Below are 21416 nucleotides of genomic sequence, written 5' to 3' on the forward strand. Positions count from 1 at the left end.
TTATGGGCAACAGCAGGTAATACCTTGAGAAAACCGGAGCATCCTGAGCAAACTCATGTGAACATCAAGCGGTTTAAACGCTCCAGTTGGTCCTGGTGGGTTTCAAACTCAGGTCAAAAGCATGTTTTTTTAACCTACATATGAAGGTGTGTTTTTAACAGTAAGTGATGATGTTGCAGATGAATATGCTCTATGACTGATAAAATACCACTCCTGTGTACTCTGAAATCAATAGAGTATTGTTTACACTCACAGTCGGGATGAGAAGGCCAATTTCCAACAAACAAGGACATTTCTACAGAACACAAACATGAACTGAGGCACAGGAGACAGCACTGCTAATTATAAGTGTAATTATAACTCTCTAAGTCAATATCCAAGTGCCAGTGACAATACGCATTTTCTCTGAAATGGCTTTACAAAAAGTGTCAACTTGAGTAGCTTTGTGCAGACCAATACAAACATTTTATTGAATTTAATTCATAATTTCGTCGTGTCTTTGGCAATGGTCTTGAACTTCCCTCCTGGAAAAAAACATTAGCCACACATTACTAATGTCTACGATGCTTTCCACTAAGTATCCAACATTATGATGTATATTTCCAGCTCTGGTTATTGATGACACCTATTATTTTAATTACAGACGCTCCCAGGAGCTATAGTGAATTATTGGAAGGGTGCTCTGCGGTCTAGAGGGTTAACTCTCTGTAAACATTTTGAACAACCAAGTGAATGATGTGCAGCACAATGTGTTGAAATTGGGTGTCTCTTCCTCACTTTGGGGCGTTGTGTGTCAAACCTTCAAGGTGCTGATTGCTGATAAATGTTCTTACACAATCACTGTGACTTGCCATCTGATAAGATGACTTGCTGGACACTACCCTCAGTCAAACTTACGAGATAGACTATTGCCACATACTACGAGCACCTTGACTTATTCTTAAGAATCCCAGTGCTTAGCAATAAACAGTTTTTTGGCAAATACATTTTAGATAAATAAAGATAACTTAATATTTAGCTGGACACTTGAAGGTGATAAGCATTCTAACCTAATCCTCTGTGACTGAAACTTGAAGTTAAGGTGATAAAAAAAACAGTGTCATCTGCCTACAGGCGCACAATACAGTGATGAAGATAATTCTGGGGAGTTGTTTCCTCAAACTCATGAACTGATCACCGCATTTAAAAGTTAAGAGAATTCACAACTGACTTCACATCACCTGAAGATCTCTCAGCAGCTCACTTCAGTGTCTTTACTAGTCTTTTGGCTCTGACTATCAGTCTGTGGACAGGTAGAAAGCTCACATTTATTTCTTCATTTTACTTCATTACATGTATGGTCTTTATGCGATGTGAATTTGTACTAAATATGTATTATGACTTGTAGCCCCGGTATACTGTTGTTTTTGAATGGAACACAATGTGTTTTGTTTCCAGGATGAAGGGTGTTATGATCTTTCTTGTGTATATTTGAGCGATAACAGTGTATGACACCATTAAATGCTCAAAGTCATTGCAAAGTTAGAGCTCAGATACACAGTCTGCTTTGAATATCTGGTGATCTTTTAATGATAAAGCGTTCTGTCATCTTAATTGCTTCGCTTGTTTCACCCGGTCGAAATACAAATTTACTCTTAACTTCCTTCAGTTATGAAGATGATAAATGATAAAACATGTCACGTCAAAAAAGATCATTATAAGCTGAATATTTATAAATCTTATCAACGCTCCAAACAGTTAGTTTAACCTTCTAATTATCAACATCCGATTTAGATACCATTTTTCCTCTTGGTATTTTAGGCCCTTTTATCACAACCTTGAGCACACAGAACACGTTGCATACTTCTTTATCATTGTAAGGAACATAAGAACATATGTACAACGTAAACACACACCTGCAGTTTTCCACAGTATTTATCACAGGTGCCACGTAAAGATTTGATCACGTGGTACATCATCAGTCAGGAATATATAAGTCATGCAGTGTCAGTCTTGAACATATTCACGGCGATGTACGCTTTGAGTTTCCTGTGTGCCTTGGGCCTCTTTGCTGCTCTCCAGGTGCCTGGCACTTTGGCAGAGGACGAGGTGCCTTTCGAGGTAAGTGAGATGAAATGTCCTCTCTAATAGGGAGTTATTATCTGTATATTTATTGTGTTATCAACTTAAAATTGTCTTTCAAGCGTGCATTTGTTTATTTTTGATGCACAATGAATTACCCTTTTTTTTCCTCTCTCTCTCTCTTTGGAAACCATCCCTGAAGGACCGTGAGTGTTTGGAAATATTATGCATACATAATATAATCACTAACATTCAGTGTATTCACACAGATTCAAACACAAAATTCATATTCACGAGATCTCTTTTTTGTGCGTTTGTTCAGCGACAATCCTGATGTCTTCTTCGGACCAGACTGAGATTGTGAACAAGCATAATGCCCTGAGAAGAGGTGTCCAACCTTCTGCGAGCAACATGCTGCAAATGGTAACATCTCTCTATTGATTTGTGCTTGATTTGATACACACACACACTTGGAGATGTTCTTACGTATTTACTCGTAGTTGTCTGCACGTGCAACCCACAGAGCTGGAACCAAGAGGCTGCAGCTAACGCTCAGCGATGGGCCAACACCTGCTCCATGAATCACAGCCCAGCCAGCTCCAGAGAGATCAGCTGTAAGTATTACAACACCCACCTTACAAACAGTCATTTTACAAAGATGAGGAAGAACTAAGGGGCGGCAGTAGCTCAGTCCATAGGGATTTGGCTTGGGAACCGGAGGGTGGCCGGCTCAAGTCCCACATGGACTGAAAATATGGAAGGTGGACTGGTAGCTGGAGAGGTGCCAGTTCACCTCCTGGGCGCTGCCGAGGTGCCCTTGAGCAAGGCACCGACCCTGCTCACAGGGCGCTGGTCTGGCTGGCTGCCCAGAACACTCCACCATCTCTCTCCACATTTGCATGTCCTCTTTTAATCGTAGCAAGTGGCTGTGGAGAGAACCTGTACATGGCCAGCTACAAGAACTCCTGGAGCAACGCTATCCAGTCCTGGTACGACGAGATAAAGGACTGGCGTTACGGAGTGGGATCCACTAACGGAGGAGTGGTCGGACACTTCACACAGGTGAACTGTTTATACAACACTTAATGTTAATTCTTACTAACTCGCATACGAATGAAGTCAAACACACATTAGTGCCGCGAGCACCTGATTTTGTATCTCATCTCATTTGTCCGCACAGCTTGTTTGGTACAGGTCCAACTACCTTGGCTGCGCTATGGCCTACTGCCCCAACTCTAAATACAAGTACTTCTACGTCTGCCATTACTGCCCACCGTAAGTACAGAACTCCATTATCCTTTATTATACTATGTATTGATATTAAATGCTCGGCAAAGATTAGATTCATTTGAAATTTAAATTATTATTCTTGAAAGAAGATTATTAAGTTCGTGGAACAAAAGAACACTGTTTACCTCAACATGACATGTTTGATATTCAACACTTTGGATCACATCGACAGTGGAAACTACCAGTACGCTCGCCCCTACAAATCTGGACCCACGTGCGCTGACTGCCCCAATGCCTGCAACAACAAACTGTGCAGTAAGTGGCAAATACAGAACTGGAAGACTTATTTAAAGTTAGGGTAACAGCATGTATGCATCCATTCATTTTCTCCTTTTTTCCTCCAGATAACCCATGTCCCTACAGCGACCAGTACTCCAACTGCCCTGATCTGAAGAAGCAGTGGGGCTGCAGCAACGGACAAGTGGCCTCTTGGTGTCCCGCCTCCTGCAAGTGCACCACTCAGATCATTTAAATGTCCACACGGGCTCTGGTTTATCAGTCAATTTCAAATAAATATACTCAGCATTAAAGCTTGTGTCTCTCTGATTCGTTACTGTTTGACCTGCTCAGTTATCAGCAGAGATTAAAAAGGAAATTTACCTTGGCACAGTACCTCTCTAGACAAACATCGCCTGCACAGCCAAGTGCCCTTTGATTGTATGTAAGGTATAAACTGTGAGAGGAAGGAGGACATACGTTACAAGACGGGATTTGGCCCCGGAGTGAAGAGGAAAAGTTTATTCCACTGGGATTTCTTAAAGCTGAGCCAAGAAACAACTCTAGTATGAGACCGCACGTACTTGCTGTGGTTATTAACAAACACTGACAATGAGCAAACCCTTTGCAATTATGGAAATGATCCAACGTTATAAAAAGTCCTGCTGACATCAGATCTCCTCCGTCATACACCTGAAGAAAGGAGGGGTTACGTTTCCTTTTATAAGCAGAAACAATAACGCTGACAACCAACAACGAAAGAACTCAGGGAAGACAAGAGGCAGTCAAAAAAGATATTTATTTTCCATTTTTAAAGGAAAAGGTGAACAACGAATGTAGGTTTTGAAACATGTGGGGGCGGGGGCAAGAACTGTGGGGGTTGTGCCAAACAAAATAACCAAAGTACAAAAATAGGGCCTAGCTCAACCTTCTCTGGGAGCAACAAAAAGAACAAAAAGGCCTGACTATCTGGTCTACCAAAATATCTGAAAAGAATAAAAATACACCGGAGGCAATGTACCAGGTACCCCAGCCTTACCTCAGTTCTATCCCCCCACCACAAACCTTCACAGACCATCAGTCAGTCAACCAGCAAAGACAGACAGAGAGAGAGAGCAACAAACCAGAGAGGCTTTTAAAAGGTTTCCTCCATCTCTGATTGGATGAGTGACTGGAGGGTGAACCAATCCCCAGCCCTTCTGGAGCCCACAGGTGGCAGCCAATCCTCCCCTTCTCACCTGAAGGACAAAGGGAGGAGAGAGAGAGAGACGAAAAACCTGTACACGTAACAGGAGGACTGTAGTCATGACAAACACTTTATCTGTGATAGCTGCTGCCTGAGAAGCTCATAACCCATAGGCTGGGTGCCTGGGTACCTTTACTAATGATTCAGTTATAACTAACGGCTTAATTCATGAATAAAATAAGTGTTCGTAGTTCAATTGTGTCTGTGGCTCCTTGAGGATATTAGTATATTTGCATATAGGTGACAGATGCGGACACACAAGGGAAGCAGACTGGATGAAGTTAAACTAGTTTATTGTTCTTAAGGCAGGTTTAGTCTTGGGCCGGACAGGGATGACACAGGCAGAGTCTCCCCAGGAGGCTGGATCCAGAGCAGGGCTTGGTGGAGCAGGCGAGGGCAACTGGTCAGGAAGTCAAGGGCTGGAGAGCTGAGCAGAGCAGGCTACAATCCACAGGGGAGATCACAAAACAATATCTGTGGGCTTGATGCGCAGTACTAACGGATCAGTGGCTGCGATCTGGCAGCGTGGTAGTGGCAGGGCTGGGTATAAGTAGGTTGCAGGATGATTGCAGGATTCACACACAAAGACCGATGACAGAACAATTAACCCCTGGGGGTAGGAGTGGCAGAGGCAGATGTAACAGTATGTCTTTAGCTTTAGGATGCTGGCGACTTTGACATCCTGTTGGAAGAGTGAAGAGTCTGTTTGAGGAATGGGAGGGGGTCTGTTGAAGGTCCTGTTGACAGTTCAGAGGATTTAGAGCTCTGGGGCTATTAGACACGTAGGCAAAAACATGCAAATATCGAAGTGGAGAAGAAAACTATTTTTACCTATGATACCACAATGCTTAGAATTTAAAAAAAATCTGATATATAAAATATCAGTTTATTTGTCTATCTGTCTGCGGATTTTAACGGAGGGGAAGGGGCTTTACAACCCGAGCAGGCTAGACCAAACAAAGCGACGTGTTCACTATGATAAGAATTGTTTTAGTATCATATGATATTATCCATCAGAGACATTTTGCTCTTTAGGAACATAGGATGCCCTCTGTGGTTTGTGTGTTTGTGCGTCACGTGTCTGTTTGATCTTACACAAAGCACACTGTCTCTCAGACTCAGACTGATTACCAGTCCTGGATTCAGCCATGAACATGCACACTTTGAGCTTCCTGTGTGTCTTAGGCCTCGTTGCTTTGCAGGTATTCTGTGTATATTTCTTGCATTTGTTATTTATTTTCATCCCTTGCATCCCATGTGACATAAATTAACCAATTATCTCTCTCTCGTGTCCAAAAACCGTACCTGCTGCAGGGTGAGTGATGGCATTTGTTATTATTATTATCTTAGACTTTTTAAACCTTCATGCACATGCAAACGTCGTCCTGTTTTATAATTATCGTGTTTATTTAGGCTCGGACTGCCAGGAGAACACAGACTCGTCAGAGGGTGAGTGTGTATAATTATTATTATTATTATTATTATTGCAAGAATTAGTATATTCATACTTCACAAAATCTGTGTGTGTGTGTGTGTGTGTTTATTCAGGCACCATTGTGGGCTCTTCTTCAGACGAGTGGGAGATTTTAAACAAGCATAACACCCTGAGGAGAAATGTTCAACCTGCTGCCAGCGACATGTTGAAAATGGTACCATGATGACAATCCAAAATTTAAAAGCATATTCACATGGATTCTCCATTAATCTATCTTATTAGTGCTTATTTGATATTGCACATTCTCCCTCCTGCAGTAAAAGATAAATTCATTTTCCAGACGAGCATGAAGCCCTCGTAGAATTTTTTGGTGTTTATGCCGTGGTGGTCTCCATGTGTGGATTTTTTAATGCCGCTATGTCCTCTGCTCCCCACAGAGTTGGGACGATGAAGCTGCAGCCAATGCTCTGAGATGGGCTAAAGGTTGCTCCATGAATCACAGCCTTGAAAGCGACAGAACGATTAGTGGTAAGTTCATTTTAGCACTTGTTTCAAACCGTGTCATTTTACAAGCACATAGATAAGCAAGAACTACCGCGTTAACGTACATTTGTGGAGTGTAGGAGTGTACCATCACTGTTGGACTGCACATTATGTGGCCATGAGAGTGAGAGTTGTTCAGGCTTCCTGGCGTTTACAAGGACAGCATCAAGACAGCGTGCAGTGGAGATGATGGACTTCCTTTCATACTGGGTCTTTGATTATAGGAAGTGGCTGTGGAGAGAACCTGTACCAGGCCAGCCACATGAACCCCTGGAGCGACGCTATCCAGGCCTGGTACGACGAGATAAAGGACTGGCGTTACGGAGAGGGATCCACTAACGGAGGAGTGGTCGGACACTTCACACAGGTGCAGTGAAATCACTAACTTGCATACGAATGAAGTCAAACACACATTAGTGCCATGAGCACCTGATGATTTCATATCCTATCTGTTGTTGTCTGCACAGGTCGTTTGGGCCGAGTCCTACAAGATTGGCTGTGCTTTGGCCCACTGCCCCAACTCTGAATACAAATACTTCTACGTCTGCCAGTACTGCCCACCGTAAGTACAGACCTTTTTACTTTTTTTAGAAAGTCTGACATGTTTTCTCACTTTTAGTGAATATTCACATCAATGTTTGTCTTCATTCAGTTAAACGGATCCAACAAAGTGCCTATTTCAGGTACAAGTAATACCAAAAACATCATAAGAAGCACAAATTTTCGAAAGATAAATACTAAATAGGTGATGCAACATAAGCACTACTACTCTGCAGTAATGAGAAGAAAAACTGCAGTTTGCATCTACTTCCACAGTATTTTTTTCCCTTTAAACACGGACATGTGTAAATTATTTTGCTGTTATGTTTAATATTTGATGCTTTGGATCACATTTACAGTGGAAACTACCAGTTTGCTCGCCCCTACGAAACAGGACCTCCCTGTGGTGCCTGCCCCGGGAACTGTGAGAACGGACTGTGCAGTAAGTGTGAAGACTTTATCTTTATGTCACTTGTTTGTTATTCAATATTCAATATTATTTTTATATTCTCCTTTTCTCTGTCTCCTCCAGCTAACCCCTGTCCCTACGTTGATCAGTACAGTAACTGCCCTGATCTGAAGCAGGAGTGGGGCTGCACGAACAGCGACGTGGCCTCTTGGTGTCCCGCCTCCTGCAAGTGCGGCTCTTAGATGACTTAAATGTCCACATGTACTCTGACTTAATCAGTTTCAATAAATATACTCAGCATCAAAGCTTGTGTCTCTCTGATTTTATGCTTCAACTTAGAGATTGAAAAAGGAAATTTACTTTATATTTTGACGAATGTTGATGCGCTTGTCTGGTGATAGGTTTGGTTTCAACTGGTTGTCTCATGTATATCACTTCCGTATGTGTTGACTCTAATGGAAGTCACTAAATAGATGTTTATCTGTAACCTCATGAATGCCTGAAACAACCAGGTTACTCTTTTGACCTCCAGGACCTTAATGTGGCATAACTGCTCTGGATCGAGAGTTTCATACAGCTGCTCTACACTGTGTTCAAGTGTCACCTGTGGGAAGTGAGGCTACGGAAACATTCGGACCTCCTTCTAATGAAAGCAGGGCAGCTTCCTTTCCTGTCATCGAGCTCTTTGAGATGCAGCACAGCAAAACTCGCAAACAGGCTCCTCAGCTCACCTCTTCAGCTTTCATCACAAAGACAGCCTCAAACCAAAGACCCCTCCCATTCGATCCTGAGGGTCCTGTTTACAGTTCAGAGGATTTAGCTTTTGGACAAACACGTTGACCAAAGTATGCAAATATGAAAGTGCAGACAAATGCAAATACTGTAGACTGACGTTACAACAAGATTTTAAAAAAAACAACATTTCTATTTACAACGCTTAGCCTGTGCATCCTCATATGGGGACATTAAAATTTGGCTTCCCTGCACCATAATACTTTATTTTGCTCAACTTAGACCTATTGTCCTCATTCAGGGACAGTTACTGTGCTGTCTAGTGGTCTGAGGAGTTTTTTGTGTTCGATGACAATGCTAAGTTTATATGAGAAATTAAAAATGCACACCAAAGAAAAGGTCTCAGGAGGTTAGAATAAAAATATAGGTAAGTAGTATATATAAAGTATATTTATTTATAAGCAGTTCTTCGTATTAAATTTCTTTTATCAGATTTATAAGTTGTAACTCTAATGGCTATATTTACAACTAAATACATAATTTACTAATTCTTTAAAGCCATTATGATATGATAAGATCATAATGAAAGAGTGTATATTTGTGTATATAGGATATGAATTGCTTGTTGTATTGAGCTTTGGAGCAGCATGGTGTTGAGAACGTCTGTGCCTGAATTTATTTTTTTTTTATTTTTGTTTCCTCGAGGTCTTCTCCTCAACTGACAAGGACCAATATGAATGTTCTTTTTCCAGAGGCGACTCGCCTCAGGTCCGCCGATATTTAGATCGGAAACCGACAGGTGACGTCACTCAGGCTCTGTCCATTCTTTACACTGTCATTGAGAGTCACCAATAATTCATAATAATTATTCAAAATCAACTGAAACATTTGTTTATTCATCTCTCTCTCTCTCCCTCTCGATAATTGTTCCTTTACTTCCCTGAAGCTCGCCTTTAAGGTTGTTTGTCTATGGATTATGATTCTTTACAACTATGTAAATAAGGCAGGTTACTGTAAACCAAACAAAGTGGCATGTTCTGTCTGTCTGTAGGTTTGTTTGCTCACTATGGAGTATGGCTCTCGCTGCTCCCTCAGATCAACCTAAATTAATGCATGATTTTACATTTACATACACCGCTTCAGACAGCCCACGCACCACAAGAGCTGCAGTTTTGGAGTTACTCTTTGACTCAACTTCAGCTGTCAGTGGTTATAATGTTATGGCTGATCGATGTGTAGTTATCCATTGTGCACTGTGACACTGTGGACAGGCAACATTCAGATCAGTCATTTAATAATAAACTTTATTTATATACTGTAGCACCTTTAAAAAAAACACAGTTACAAAGTACCTGACAATAAATCAGAAAACAATAAAACAAACCACAATGACAATAAGTTAAAAGCAACAAATCAATAAATATAAGAATAAAATGTGACATAGAAGATAAAAAGATCAGCTAATGGCCCTTTTATAAAAGCGCCTTTTTAAAAGGGTTGACAGAGTTTGCAGCCCTGATCTCCTCAGGCAGGTCATTGCACAGTCTTAGAGCGCTGACTGCAAAGGCTCAGTCGCCTTTGTGGATATATCTGGACCGTGGGACACCCAGGATGTCAGGGAACCAGAAACAGAAAAGTCAACAAAATAACTTTACAGCTAAATGACCTGTAGCCAATGTAAATGAGCCAGAATAAGTGTGATGTTCAGGTCGAAATCCTGGCAGCAGAATTTTGGATGAACTAGAGACGAGAGAGGTTTTTTTTTTTCTTTTTACTGATGCCAGAGAGCAGGAAGTTACAGTAATCTACTCACCTGGTTATTAATGCATGAACAATAATTTCTAGATTTTTTTTTTGCAGACATCTCTGAAATGTTTCTACCTATTAACACCTATTAACCTATGAAGTGCATGTCTTTGGACTGTGACCAATCTTTTGGGTCACAGTTTAGATAGAGCTGTGTATCATCTGCGTAAAAATGGATATGAATAATGTGACCTGGAGGAAATGGAGAACAGAACTGGGCCTAGCACTGAGCCCTGAGGTACCCCACAATAAACAACAATTGTAGAAGACCTGATGTCAGATACACAGAAATCTTTTAGATATGACCTGAACCAAGTGAGAGCTCTGTCACCAATACACACCCAACTTTGACTTGATAACTTATCTTGTCGTCACAAGAAAACTGGGCATTGTTATTTTGAGATACAATATGCAGAAGAAAATCTATAACTCTAATTATTACTCCAAATTAATCTATTAAGACTGTGCTTAAAAAAAAAATTGGATAAAATAAATGCATGTTTGGGGCCTGTTAACATATGTTTCACATGTGTTTTTATAATTTATTTTTTACATTATATTCATTTATTATTCATTATGTTTACTATTCTTATTATTTCTCTTAATTTCTAATCCATCGTCATCCTTATTCTCTTATTCCTTGTACACTATTTTTCATTAAACAAATTGTAGGATCTCACAGAAATTAAACTTCACTATGACTGTCCTCGTACTATTACTGTACATGACAAACAAGTTGAATTGCAAGTGCTGCACTTTGCTGCAAAACAAATTTCCCCTCGGGGACAATAAAGTAACATAACATCATCTAATTTACATAAAATACAGTTTTTTGCTGTTTAGGAAAATAGGATGCCCCTGAGGCTGTGTGTTTATGCTGTTATTTGTTATTTGTTATTTATCATGCGTCCGTTTGGTTTTGTGTATATAAAGCACACCTGTGGCTCTCAGAGGTTAAGAGTCTTGGACTCAGCCGTGACCATGCACACTCTGAGCTTCCTGTGTGTCCTGGGCCTCGCTGTTGCTCTCCAGGTGCCTTGCACCTCTGCCTGGTTTGTAAGTGAATGTGTATATTTCTTGCATTTGTTATTTATTTTCAAATCCAGCTTTATCTAAACATGTATTTTCTAATATTTGCATTTTATTATTTCTCTCTCGTCTCCAAAAACCGTACCTGTTGCAGGGTGAGTGATGGCATTTATTGTTGTTGTTAGACTTTTTAAACATTCATGCACATGCAAACGTCACAATATCTTGTTTAATATTTATTGTGTTTTTTTTAAGGTTGGTCCAATAAGGATAGATCAGGTTCGTCCTCGTCCTCGTCAGGAGGGGGTGAGTGTGTATAATTATGATTATTATAAGAATTAGTATATTCATACACATTCAAACGTCACAAAATCTTGTGTGTGTGTGTTTTGTTTATTCAGGCAGCACCGAGGTCACTTCTTCAGTCAAGAGGGAGATCGTAGACAAACATAACGCCCTGAGGAGAAATGTTCGACCTTCTGCCAGCGACATGTTGAAAATGGTAACATGATGAGGATCTCATTTCTAAATTTTGAAAACATATTATCCTTCCTTAATCTGATTTATTAGTGCTTATTTGATATTGCACATTCTCCCTCCTGCAGTAAAAGATAAAGTCATTTTCCAGACGAGCATGAAGCCCTCGTAGAATTTTCTGGTGTTTATGCTGTGGTGGTCTCCATGTGCTGATTTTTTTAATGCCGCTATGTCCTCTGCTCCCCACAGAGTTGGGACAATGAAGCTGCAGCCAATGCTCTGAGATGGGCTAAAACTTGCTCCATGGATCACAGCTCTAAAAGCGCCAGAAAGATTAGTGGTAAGTAATACTGCATTACTTAACTGATGTCCAGTATCTATGTAGGGCACAATATGTGGCCACGGGAGTGAGAGATAGACTCACTGGCTTTTACAAAGACAGTGTGCAGTGGAGATGATGGATTTCCTTTCATACTGGGTTTTAAGAAGACTAAAGTAACTCTCTTGCCCTCTTCGATTGTAGGCTTTGGCTGTGGAGAGAACCTGTACATGGCCAGCTACAAGAACTCCTGGAGCAACGCTATCCAGTCCTGGTACGACGAGATAGAGGACTGGCGTTACGGAGTGGGATCCACTAACGGGGGAGTGGTCGGACACTTCACACAGGTGCATTGAAATCACAGTTTATACAACATTTGTTAGTTCTTTCTAACTTGCATACGAATGAAGTCAAACACACATTAGTGCCATGAGCACCTGATGATTTCGTATCCTATCTGTTGTTGTCTGCACAGGTCGTTTGGGCCAAGTCCTACAAGATTGGCTGTGCTTTGGCCCACTGCCCCAACTCCAGATACAAATACTTCTACGTCTGCCAGTACTGCCCACCGTAAGTACAGACCTTTTTACTTTTTTCAATGGAAAGTCTGATATGTTTACTTATTTTTAGTGAATATTCACATCAATGTTTGTCTTTGAAAGATAAATACTAAATAGTTGATGCAACAAAAGCAAAAACTGCAGTTTGCATCTACTTCCACAGTATTTTTTTCCTTTATACACGGACATGTTGAAGTTATTCTGCTGTTATGTTTAATATTTGATGCTTTGGATCACATTTACAGTGGAAACTACCAGCTTGCTCGCCCCTACGAAACAGGACGTCCCTGTGGTGCCTGCCCCGGGAAATGTGAGAACGGACTGTGCAGTAAGTGTGAGATCCAGCACTGGAAGACTTTATCTTCTTACATATTAACACTAAATAACATGTACAATGACTTTGTTACAATATCTATCTATCTATCTATCTATCTATCTATCTATCTATCTATCTATCTATCTATCTATCTATCTATCTATGCATCCATTCATTTTTCCCTTTTCTCTGTCTCCTCCAGCTAACCCCTGTCCCTACGTGGATAAGTACGGTAACTGCCCTGATCTGAAGCGGAAGTGGACCTGCAGTAAGAGTGAAGTGGCCTCTTGGTGTCCCGCCTCCTGCAAGTGCGGCTCTTAGATGACTTAAATGTCCACATGTACTCTGACTTAATCAGTCAGTTTCAATAAATATACTCAGCATCAAAGCTTGTGTGTCTCTCTGATTTTATACTTCAACCTATTTGACCTGCTCTGATCACCACATTTCAAGATAAACACTTGGTTTCCCTCCCTGTGAATTAGCAGCATTTGTGGACTGGATAAAGGACTGATGGTGCAATGGTGCAGGTGGACGAATGAATATGGTTTCTACAAACGGTTGTGTTCTGTGCATGAGATAGGTGGCTATGACAGTATACATATCTATGTACAACAGACTAAATGGCGCCTAAACAGTGCGGATAAATAAATAAATCATAACGTGCAGGTATCGCAGGCTGACAGATATGCAGAGTAATGTTACTTTCACTGTGCGTCTTCGCGGTTTTAGCTGTTGATCACAGTGACAGCCTGTGGGAAGAAACTGTTCCTGCGTCTGTTTGTTTTAGCGTACAGAGTAGCTGTAGCGCCGACCAGAGGGGAGAAGCTCAAACAGGTTGTGTCCGGGGTAAAGGGAAGGGTCTGCAGAGATGTGTCCTGCCCGTTTCCGCAGTAATTCTGGGCTCTGGACATTAAATAAAATGGTAAATATCTATAACCTCTCACATTTCACATCAGTTATGCCCCATTGCCTATAATAGCCTTTACATACCTCGATGCATGAAGTACCAGGCCTTTACTCTTCACTTATAGGTGCTCACAGAAGGCGCTATATCGTTAAATATCATTAAATATTCATATACTACTTAATTATGCGAGTGTTATGGGAATGGGTAACACTTTTCACATTAATTGAAGCTATAAGCAGAGTTTCAGGAGCAGGACGACACCTCAACTGTGCCACTTTCAACATTCCTATAAATATCCCTCCTAACCCTCTCCTCCTCTTTCGCTTTTCTCCACACCACCTTCTTCCCTTTCTTCTCCTTCTTACGCTCCATAGGCTCCTGAGGAGGTCCGTCGTGCCCATATAATACATTAATAATATACTATTAAAGCTTGTGTCCATCTGCTTTAATGCTTATTTAATACAGGCTATTTGCTCAGTAATCAGCAGAGAGAAAGTTTATTTTGGCGCAGCACCTCTCTGGACAAACACCGCCTGCAGAGCCAGGTGCCCTTTGACTGTATCAAAGGTGTAAACTCACAAAAAAGGGAAGGAGAACACACTCGACGGGGTGGATTTGGCAGGAGTTGGGAGGAAAAGTTAATTCCACAGAGACTTTTCTCCAAAAGCTGAGCCAAGAAACAACTGCAGTTTGAGACCACACCTGTTTGCTGTGGTTTATAATGAAGACCACTGATAACGCTTTGCCACTGTGGAAGATTCAAACAGTTTGAATGCAGTAGTTTGTGTAGTATTGAAAGAAGTATATTTCTGCTAACACAGCCCATACTCATTATTTAGTAAGAAAGAAAGAAATGTAAGAGATACTTGCAGTATTCTGAAATTATGACACATTTACATAAATAATCAATGTAGAACTGAGCGGCGACCTCCGTGGCTGTGAAGTGAAGCCAACGCAGAGAGTGCCAGAAACTGCAGTTCCTCAAACGTCCACTTAAGGCTGGCTCCAGAAGTGAGTCAGTCTCCATAAGTCCCCATGTTTCACAGCAGAAATAAACATGTTTACAGCCTGGTACAAAAAACTGTTTTGGTCTCTGTAGCTAATTTCCCCGTTCATGACAACTGTACTGAGGGTGAATTTATATACAACTCACCTGTTCACATTATATTAAGGCTTAAAGTTATGCAGGATTAAGAGCGTGAACGCTTTGATTGACAGGTGATTTATTTGAGCACCCAGGCATCATTCAGCCCGCCTCAGGTCCACCACACTCGCTTCACAACGGCTCTTCATAAACCTGTGGTTGACATCATGGATACAACTTCTATCTATTATTAATTGAATGCACTTTGTTGCTGCAGTCGGGATACAAAACATCGAGCTTTGGACACCCAGATAGAAATGTTTGTCATTATTTGGTGGCAGAATCAGCCCTCCATGATCACGCCATGCCTGCTCATTTTTTTAAAAAAAGAAGATGCTCCCACTTAGCCACATCTGAGGCTGAGAGAGTGCGCCTCTCCTCGGGGGTCAATCGCACACGCTCAGGCTGCACAGCGGGCTGCAGGTTCAGATGAGGCTGTGTTTGTATGGGTTAGACTCATGCAGTCTGTAACTTGTAAAGCACAGATGGAGCTACGGGCTCGGGCTGGTTGGAATTCATCGAGACTGGATCTGCTTTGTTCTGTTTCCACTCTGCACTTGCAGAGGAGGTTGTTTTTCATTTTGACATGAAATAATCGTCCCCAACTTCAACATTGGTTTTCCTATCGCCACACTATCGCATGCACTTCCATTGTGTCGAAATTAGCTCCCCTTCTTGTGATAACAAACCTCTTTCATTGAAAATAAACACTCTGGTCTGAATTTCTGTAATCTTGTCTGCATGCCAAGAGAGCCTCTCTCTTCGAAACCACAGCATGGGGGAGTCAAATAAAAAGAAAGTCTGGGTCTGCTCCGTCATTGCAGTCCCCATGAGGTTAATTGAGGAGACGTGAGAGCGCCACCTGAAGTGAGCGGACAGGGAAGCTTGGAAGGAGAGAGGAGATAAGGGGATGAGTTTTTCCTCTGGCAGTCTGTCCAGCGATAGCAGAGGTCCCCCCGGCTTGGCCGACGTCGATAAGCCTGACTGTGCCATCCTGTGGGGCTTATCAACCCCACCAGCGAGCCTCAACAGTTAGTCCCAGGGCCAGAAGATGTTTACGACTTTGGCGTCTGTTTGTCTTGTAAAGTCAGTAAGTGTCCTGCATTGTAAGGCTGTCGTAGATTTTATTAAAAATAAAAAATAAACATGACCTGATTAATCCTGCAAGTTTCTGTGCCAGCTCTCTGTGTGTTCAGCGGTAATTTGAAGGGGTATACAGTTCTCTTGGTATTTCTTTTCACGGTAAAGAAGGAGATAAAAGCGAAAGAGAAGGAAGAGGAAGACAACAACGAGGAAAATAAGCGGACGGAAACACAGGGAGGCAGGAAGATGCTGGGAGTCGGTTACATCATCTGTCCAGAAGGAAGACAGTTCATTTAGTCTGAGCGGTTATCTCGACACATCGCGGTCCCTTCGGATTAGAAACAGGATGCAGGAAAATAAACTCACTCCATTTGAATCTGAACAAAGATCCCGTGGCTCAGTTATGCAAACTGTATTAGATTTATTATGACGTTAAAGCCAAGATTAAATACGGCATGACACTGTGTCAATTAGCCTTTAAAAACAAAAGCTGGGTTTGTTCTGAGGACGGGATTGGGGCGGGTTTGCTCCGGGTCCAAGTCCTTGTTGTTTATTCAGCCACATATATAACTTATATAACCACAAGGCGGTTCTGGGTTAAACAATGTTCATTCATCTGATTGGCTCCCTCCCATTGGTGGGTTGGGGAGGTGCCACTCCAATCAGGGTCCTGCAGATTTTTCATGGAGCATTGACGAAGGTGACCTCGCCCCCGTCAGTTGGGGCCAATCAGGCGTCGGCGGGCACACACCTGGAATTACATACGAAACACAATCCAAACAGACGTACCGGAGGATTTTTATCTTTATTTCTCTCATATCTTGAAAAGTCATGTGAGAATAAAGCTGATTTAATTTGTACCAACTCGTCTCCTGTGCCAGAAAATAACTGTAGGTGTCACTGCGCCTTTAGGCCTAACATAGCCCAGATGCAGGGCTGTGATGGTGAATGGAGGGAACTCAAACATTTTAGATCTCTGAGGTGCTCATGAAATTTGACTATAAAGTCTTGGATGTTCTTGGAAGTTCTTGCTGTGCTAACCACTGTGGCGCCAATCCGGTTTTACGTTGCTTCCTTTTCCCTTAAATGAGCTAGAACTCTTAAACTGTAACGTGTGACTGAAACGTTCAGATCTTGTTTGACCTTCATAACCACCTTGGATCACGGGGTTCATGCAGCTTCTCACAGGTGAGCTCCGGCTCACGGAAACATTCAGACCTCCTTCTGATGAAAGCAGAGCTCTGGAGTCGTGCAGCTTCCTTCCTTTCATTGAACTCTTGGAGATGCAGCACAGCTAAACCTGCTTAGCGGGTCCCTCAGCTCGCCTCTTAAGCTTTCATCACGAGCAGAGGAACATCGTCAAACCAAAGCCCGCTGACAACAGATCTCCTACGTCACATGCCGAAGCACTGACAGATCACTTACATTGATAAAGGCCTGAAGAAAGGACGACTGCAGCCATGGCAAACACTTTATTTCTAATCTGTACGTGGTAGCTGCTTCTATAGTAACCACACACTTCCCTATATTGTCCTGAGAAGCTCGTAACCTATTGACTAAGTACACAGTATTGTGTGTCCTGTGCTTCCTCTAGTGTTTTTTATGAGCGATCACGACGGAGTTCAGCCTCCAGCATACCGGGCTAAATAAAACAGGCCTGCTTCACGTCAGCCATTAAGAGGACGGCTGTTGTTTTTTCTGCAGAGCGGCTGCCCGTCCGATAGCCATTCTCACTCCGGCAAATGTACATTTAAACAAACATTAGGAGAGGGGTCCCAGGCGAGCAGCGAAGGAAATGGTGAATGTGGGTGTATCCCAAACACAATGTTTAGCAAAACATTCATTCACGCACAATCACAACTGTGACAGAGATAAAAAATAAAAAAAAAGAGAACGGACTTAAGAGCTTCGAGAATCGCAAACGAGTTCACAGATTCATTAATAAGGAGAATTTTTGAATGTTCAAAGCATCATTCTGATTTTCTCTTTCTAACCTTTCGTACATTTAATTTTTATTTTTATGACTTTATTCATCTGTATCTTTTTTTCTTTTCACCCTTGTATTATTCGTTTGCTTATGTTTGCTCATCTTCGACTGTGGTTAACTTGTATTCAGTGACCGACTCCTGTGCCTCTATGAATGAGTATTTAAGATTTTGTGGTAAACTTCCACAGTTTGTATGTGTTATTTATGTTAATACTTTATTTTCTCAAAAAAAATTCTGTCTTGTCATGCTGTGATGGCTTGGATATTTCCTTTTTATTTGGTAAAAAAGATGTTTTTAATCTCAGCATTCTAATGAGTTAATAAATTGATTTTCAGGACTATTTTCCAGACATTGGCCATACCAACAATATGTTTTTCTTATAAAACTGTTTAGAACTGTTCTGTAAAGCTAAAACAATACTGCATGGAAATGAGTATTTTTGTGATTTAGCTCTTCTTGCAGGTGATCATACAAAGTTTCATAGTGCAGAGGCATCAAAAATGATTCAAAATCAAAATGATTAAGGCGTTTATAAAAGATGTTTTATTAGGAACTGGTGCCAAAAACCGTTTAGCTTACAGTATACGAAGACAGTAACAGACTCTCCTTAAAGTAAAGCAGATTTCAGGCAGGTCTGTATCTCCATAAAACAAACAAAACGTAGAAATGTTTAAACAAGAAGAGCAAATACAGACTGTCTGGAGTTAGAGTACAATATGCAAAGCTTCCTGAACGTTTATGGTGTTAACAGATGGATGTTAAACATCTCCCTCTGGTATTTACTGTATGCAAACAACAATAACAAAAATCCAGACAGTAACAGCAACAGCAAAAGCTCTGAGACTGCCAAATATTCAATGTCCAAACTGAATGATTGTGCTGCTCTACAGCGTCCGTGAGAGCATCATTAAGCGTGGCGGCAGATGGGCTGAAAGAGTTCCTGCCTCTGATACTTTTGAAGCCGGCGCTTCAAAGACGTCGTGATGGAATGGCCTGAACCACGCCGACTGTTCTGGCTTAATAATAATAATAATTTTTCAACTTTTGAGAGAGAGCCCGAGCAATATAGATGCCATCAAAGCCATATTCACATCATCACGGACAAACAGCTTTTTCATGCGCCTACGTCTGGAGCGGGGGTCGAGTCGGCAGTTCGTCATCACAGGGCCGACACGTACAGACAAACAACCGTTCACAACTCAGGGCAATTTAGAGTCAGCAATGAAACTTTGAATCAGTCTTCGGACTGTGGGAGGAAGCCGGAGTACCCGGAGCGAACCCACGCCAAACTTTACACAGAAAGGCCCCAGACGAGGTTCAAACCAGGAAGGACCTTCTTGCTGTGACAATGCACAAGTCTTTTCACCTGATACCCCAATCTGAACACGTGAGGAGAGATTACAGAGAACAGTTAAACAATATGTTCGCTTATCTCCCGCAGACTGCCCTCCAGGAGTCCTCGTAGTAAAGTAGCATGTGCAGGTTTTGACAATATAATTATGTCAATAAAGCATAAAGCTCCTCAGCAAGATCAACATTATCAATACCACGCCGATAGAGGATGCAGAATGTCATGACCCATCTTTTGTTGAAAGACGTGTCTCAATTCACATACTTCCATATTTACACTTGATATATTCTGAGAACATAAGCGCCCATTTTAATCTGAACAAAGATCTCGTGCATCAGTTATGCAAACTGTATTTGATTTATTATGACTTTAAAGCCAAGATTAAATACTGCATGACACTGTGTCAATTAGCTTTTAAAAACTAAAAGCTGAGTTTGTTCTGGGCTGCCTGTAAGGACGGGATTAGGACGGGTTTGCAGGACCAATCAGAAAGTGTTTCTGAATCACTTGTGACTGTCCAACCAATAGGGTCACGCCTCTTACCCTTGCGTAAAATACATCTGGCACAGATCTCGACTACACTGTCAATTCTAGAAAAATGCGGATGGTGCGAGTTGAGTTGAGTGAACGCCGGTCCAACGGTATTGTGAGACAGGTGGCTGAGGAAGCTGCCGGAGCTGAACACCATAACACACAAATATAAGTTGTACTTATGTTTTATATTTCGATTTTGGCAGTAAAATGTTGGTGTTAATGCTCCGCCCCGGTTGCAGTAAAGAAGACGAAACAGCGGTAAAATGTTGCGGACACAGTATCTGGATTCAGACGCGGGAATTTAGTTTCGTAGGATAGGCTGCATGCCAATCTTCAACAGATTGTAGCTTCATCATGTTATTCCCTGATAGGAAAGAGTTCATGTAACTCATCAATAATAAAACTTCAAGGCAGCCACATCTTTTACTGTACTCAGAACATTTCTGGCTTTTTTTTAAAAGATGATAGTGCGCTATCTTGGGAAAAACTCTGACCTGGTGTAATATCAAACATGTGGCTCAACCCGTCCAACAAATATTGCACGAAAGCGTGTTATTTTGTGTTCTCACTGCGGTTTCTTTAGCTATTTTTCCCACTCTTGGCCTCAATAATAAATAAGCCCCACGGGTCTCTACATGTGCTTATCGTAATCTGACACAGACGTTCGCCTTGCCTGATATTTACGCATATAAGATGTGGAGAACATTCCTTTTTCTCCTCCTGGTGAATCTGTTAGTCATTAGCCAGCGTCAGAGAGAGATGCAGGGACCAAATCCACAGCTTCACTCACGTAAGGGTCAATCACTCACGGTTCATTATTTCAGCGGCAGTCAATGCATTCCTGGTGCAGCAGTTTTGTGACGTGAGCGAAGAGATAGTCTGAAAGGTCAAGTCCAACTGGAAAGAAGTTCAGGACTCGGTCACTAGCTATTTGTAAATGTCACAACTTTTTTGCACAAGTAAAACTTAAAGCATCACTTATGATTAAAAACTAACAAGTCGACAAATTTGCTAACAGCAAAGGACAACAACACAGTGCAACATCTGTCTTTTAGTATTTTATTTTATGACTAAAAGTCAGTCCAGGATTTACTCTTGCCTTGCCCACTTTCTAATTTTTATTCTCATCTTCCTCCGTCCTTGTATCTTCGCCTCTGCCACGATGTCAGCAGAGGCTGCTGAGCCCGGTTTCATCGCCCGCTCACCCAACTCATTAAAAAACATTCTGAGGGGAACAGGGATGAGCTTGGACAACTCTTGTAATCAGCAAGCTCTGAGCACCAACTGCTGATGAACAGAGATGTATAGTAACGAAGTGGAACTACTTAAGTACTGTACTTAAGTACTAAAATGCAGTATCTGTACTTTTTTGGAGTATTATTTTTTTCCCCAACTTCTACTTTTACTGCACTACATATATTTGATGA

General features: G+C 41.6%; 3 protein-coding genes across 3 annotated transcripts; all 3 read left to right on the plus strand.

Annotated features, from left to right (window-relative positions):
• Window positions 1–1921: 1921 nt before the first annotated feature.
• On the plus strand, window positions 1922–3881 carry LOC104932467 (serotriflin). The gene is made up of 8 exons (XM_019268752.2): window positions 1922–2100; window positions 2264–2267; window positions 2384–2484; window positions 2585–2675; window positions 2981–3123; window positions 3242–3336; window positions 3524–3606; window positions 3696–3881. Exons 1-8 carry the CDS (start codon window positions 2011–2013, stop codon window positions 3821–3823), a joined length of 735 nt encoding a protein of 244 aa, XP_019124297.2. The 5' UTR covers window positions 1922–2010; the 3' UTR covers window positions 3824–3881.
• Window positions 3882–5907: 2026 nt separating this feature from the next.
• Window positions 5908–8037, plus strand: LOC104932454 (serotriflin). The gene is made up of 8 exons (XM_019268751.2): window positions 5908–6015; window positions 6226–6262; window positions 6362–6462; window positions 6686–6776; window positions 7016–7158; window positions 7259–7353; window positions 7691–7773; window positions 7864–8037. Exons 1-8 carry the CDS (start codon window positions 5962–5964, stop codon window positions 7980–7982), a joined length of 723 nt encoding a protein of 240 aa, XP_019124296.2. The 5' UTR covers window positions 5908–5961; the 3' UTR covers window positions 7983–8037.
• A 3184-nt stretch (window positions 8038–11221) lies between these two features.
• Window positions 11222–13367, plus strand: LOC104932468 (serotriflin). Its single transcript, XM_019268754.2, has 8 exons — window positions 11222–11334; window positions 11562–11613; window positions 11709–11809; window positions 12034–12124; window positions 12308–12450; window positions 12579–12673; window positions 12909–12991; window positions 13182–13367. The coding sequence occupies exons 1-8, from the start codon at window positions 11260–11262 to the stop codon at window positions 13298–13300; spliced, it is 759 nt and encodes a 252-aa protein (XP_019124299.2). The 5' UTR covers window positions 11222–11259; the 3' UTR covers window positions 13301–13367.
• The last annotated feature ends 8049 nt before the right edge of the window (window positions 13368–21416 follow it).

Source organism: Larimichthys crocea, chromosome XI (assembly GCF_000972845.2).
Source record: "Larimichthys crocea isolate SSNF chromosome XI, L_crocea_2.0, whole genome shotgun sequence".
NCBI lineage: Eukaryota > Metazoa > Chordata > Actinopteri > Sciaenidae > Larimichthys > Larimichthys crocea.

Bases quoted from the DNA above. Each gene is read 5' to 3' on its own strand.
- LOC104932467 (XM_019268752.2), top strand. From the start codon at position 2,011: ATGTACGCTTTGAGTTTCCTGTGTGCCTTGGGCCTCTTTGCTGCTCTC. The intron at 2,676-2,980 runs GTAAGTATTACA...TTTTAATCGTAG, and splicing joins CAGCTCCAGAGAGATCAGCT to CAAGTGGCTGTGGAGAGAAC. The intron at 3,337-3,523 runs GTAAGTACAGAA...TCACATCGACAG, and splicing joins GTCTGCCATTACTGCCCACC to TGGAAACTACCAGTACGCTC.
- LOC104932454 (XM_019268751.2), top strand. From the start codon at position 5,962: ATGAACATGCACACTTTGAGCTTCCTGTGTGTCTTAGGCCTCGTTGCT. The intron at 6,463-6,685 runs GTACCATGATGA...TGCTCCCCACAG, and splicing joins CCAGCGACATGTTGAAAATG to AGTTGGGACGATGAAGCTGC. The intron at 7,354-7,690 runs GTAAGTACAGAC...TCACATTTACAG, and splicing joins GTCTGCCAGTACTGCCCACC to TGGAAACTACCAGTTTGCTC.
- LOC104932468 (XM_019268754.2), top strand. From the start codon at position 11,260: ATGCACACTCTGAGCTTCCTGTGTGTCCTGGGCCTCGCTGTTGCTCTC. The intron at 11,335-11,561 runs GTAAGTGAATGT...TGTTTTTTTTAA, and splicing joins CTTGCACCTCTGCCTGGTTT to GGTTGGTCCAATAAGGATAG. The intron at 11,810-12,033 runs GTAACATGATGA...TGCTCCCCACAG, and splicing joins CCAGCGACATGTTGAAAATG to AGTTGGGACAATGAAGCTGC.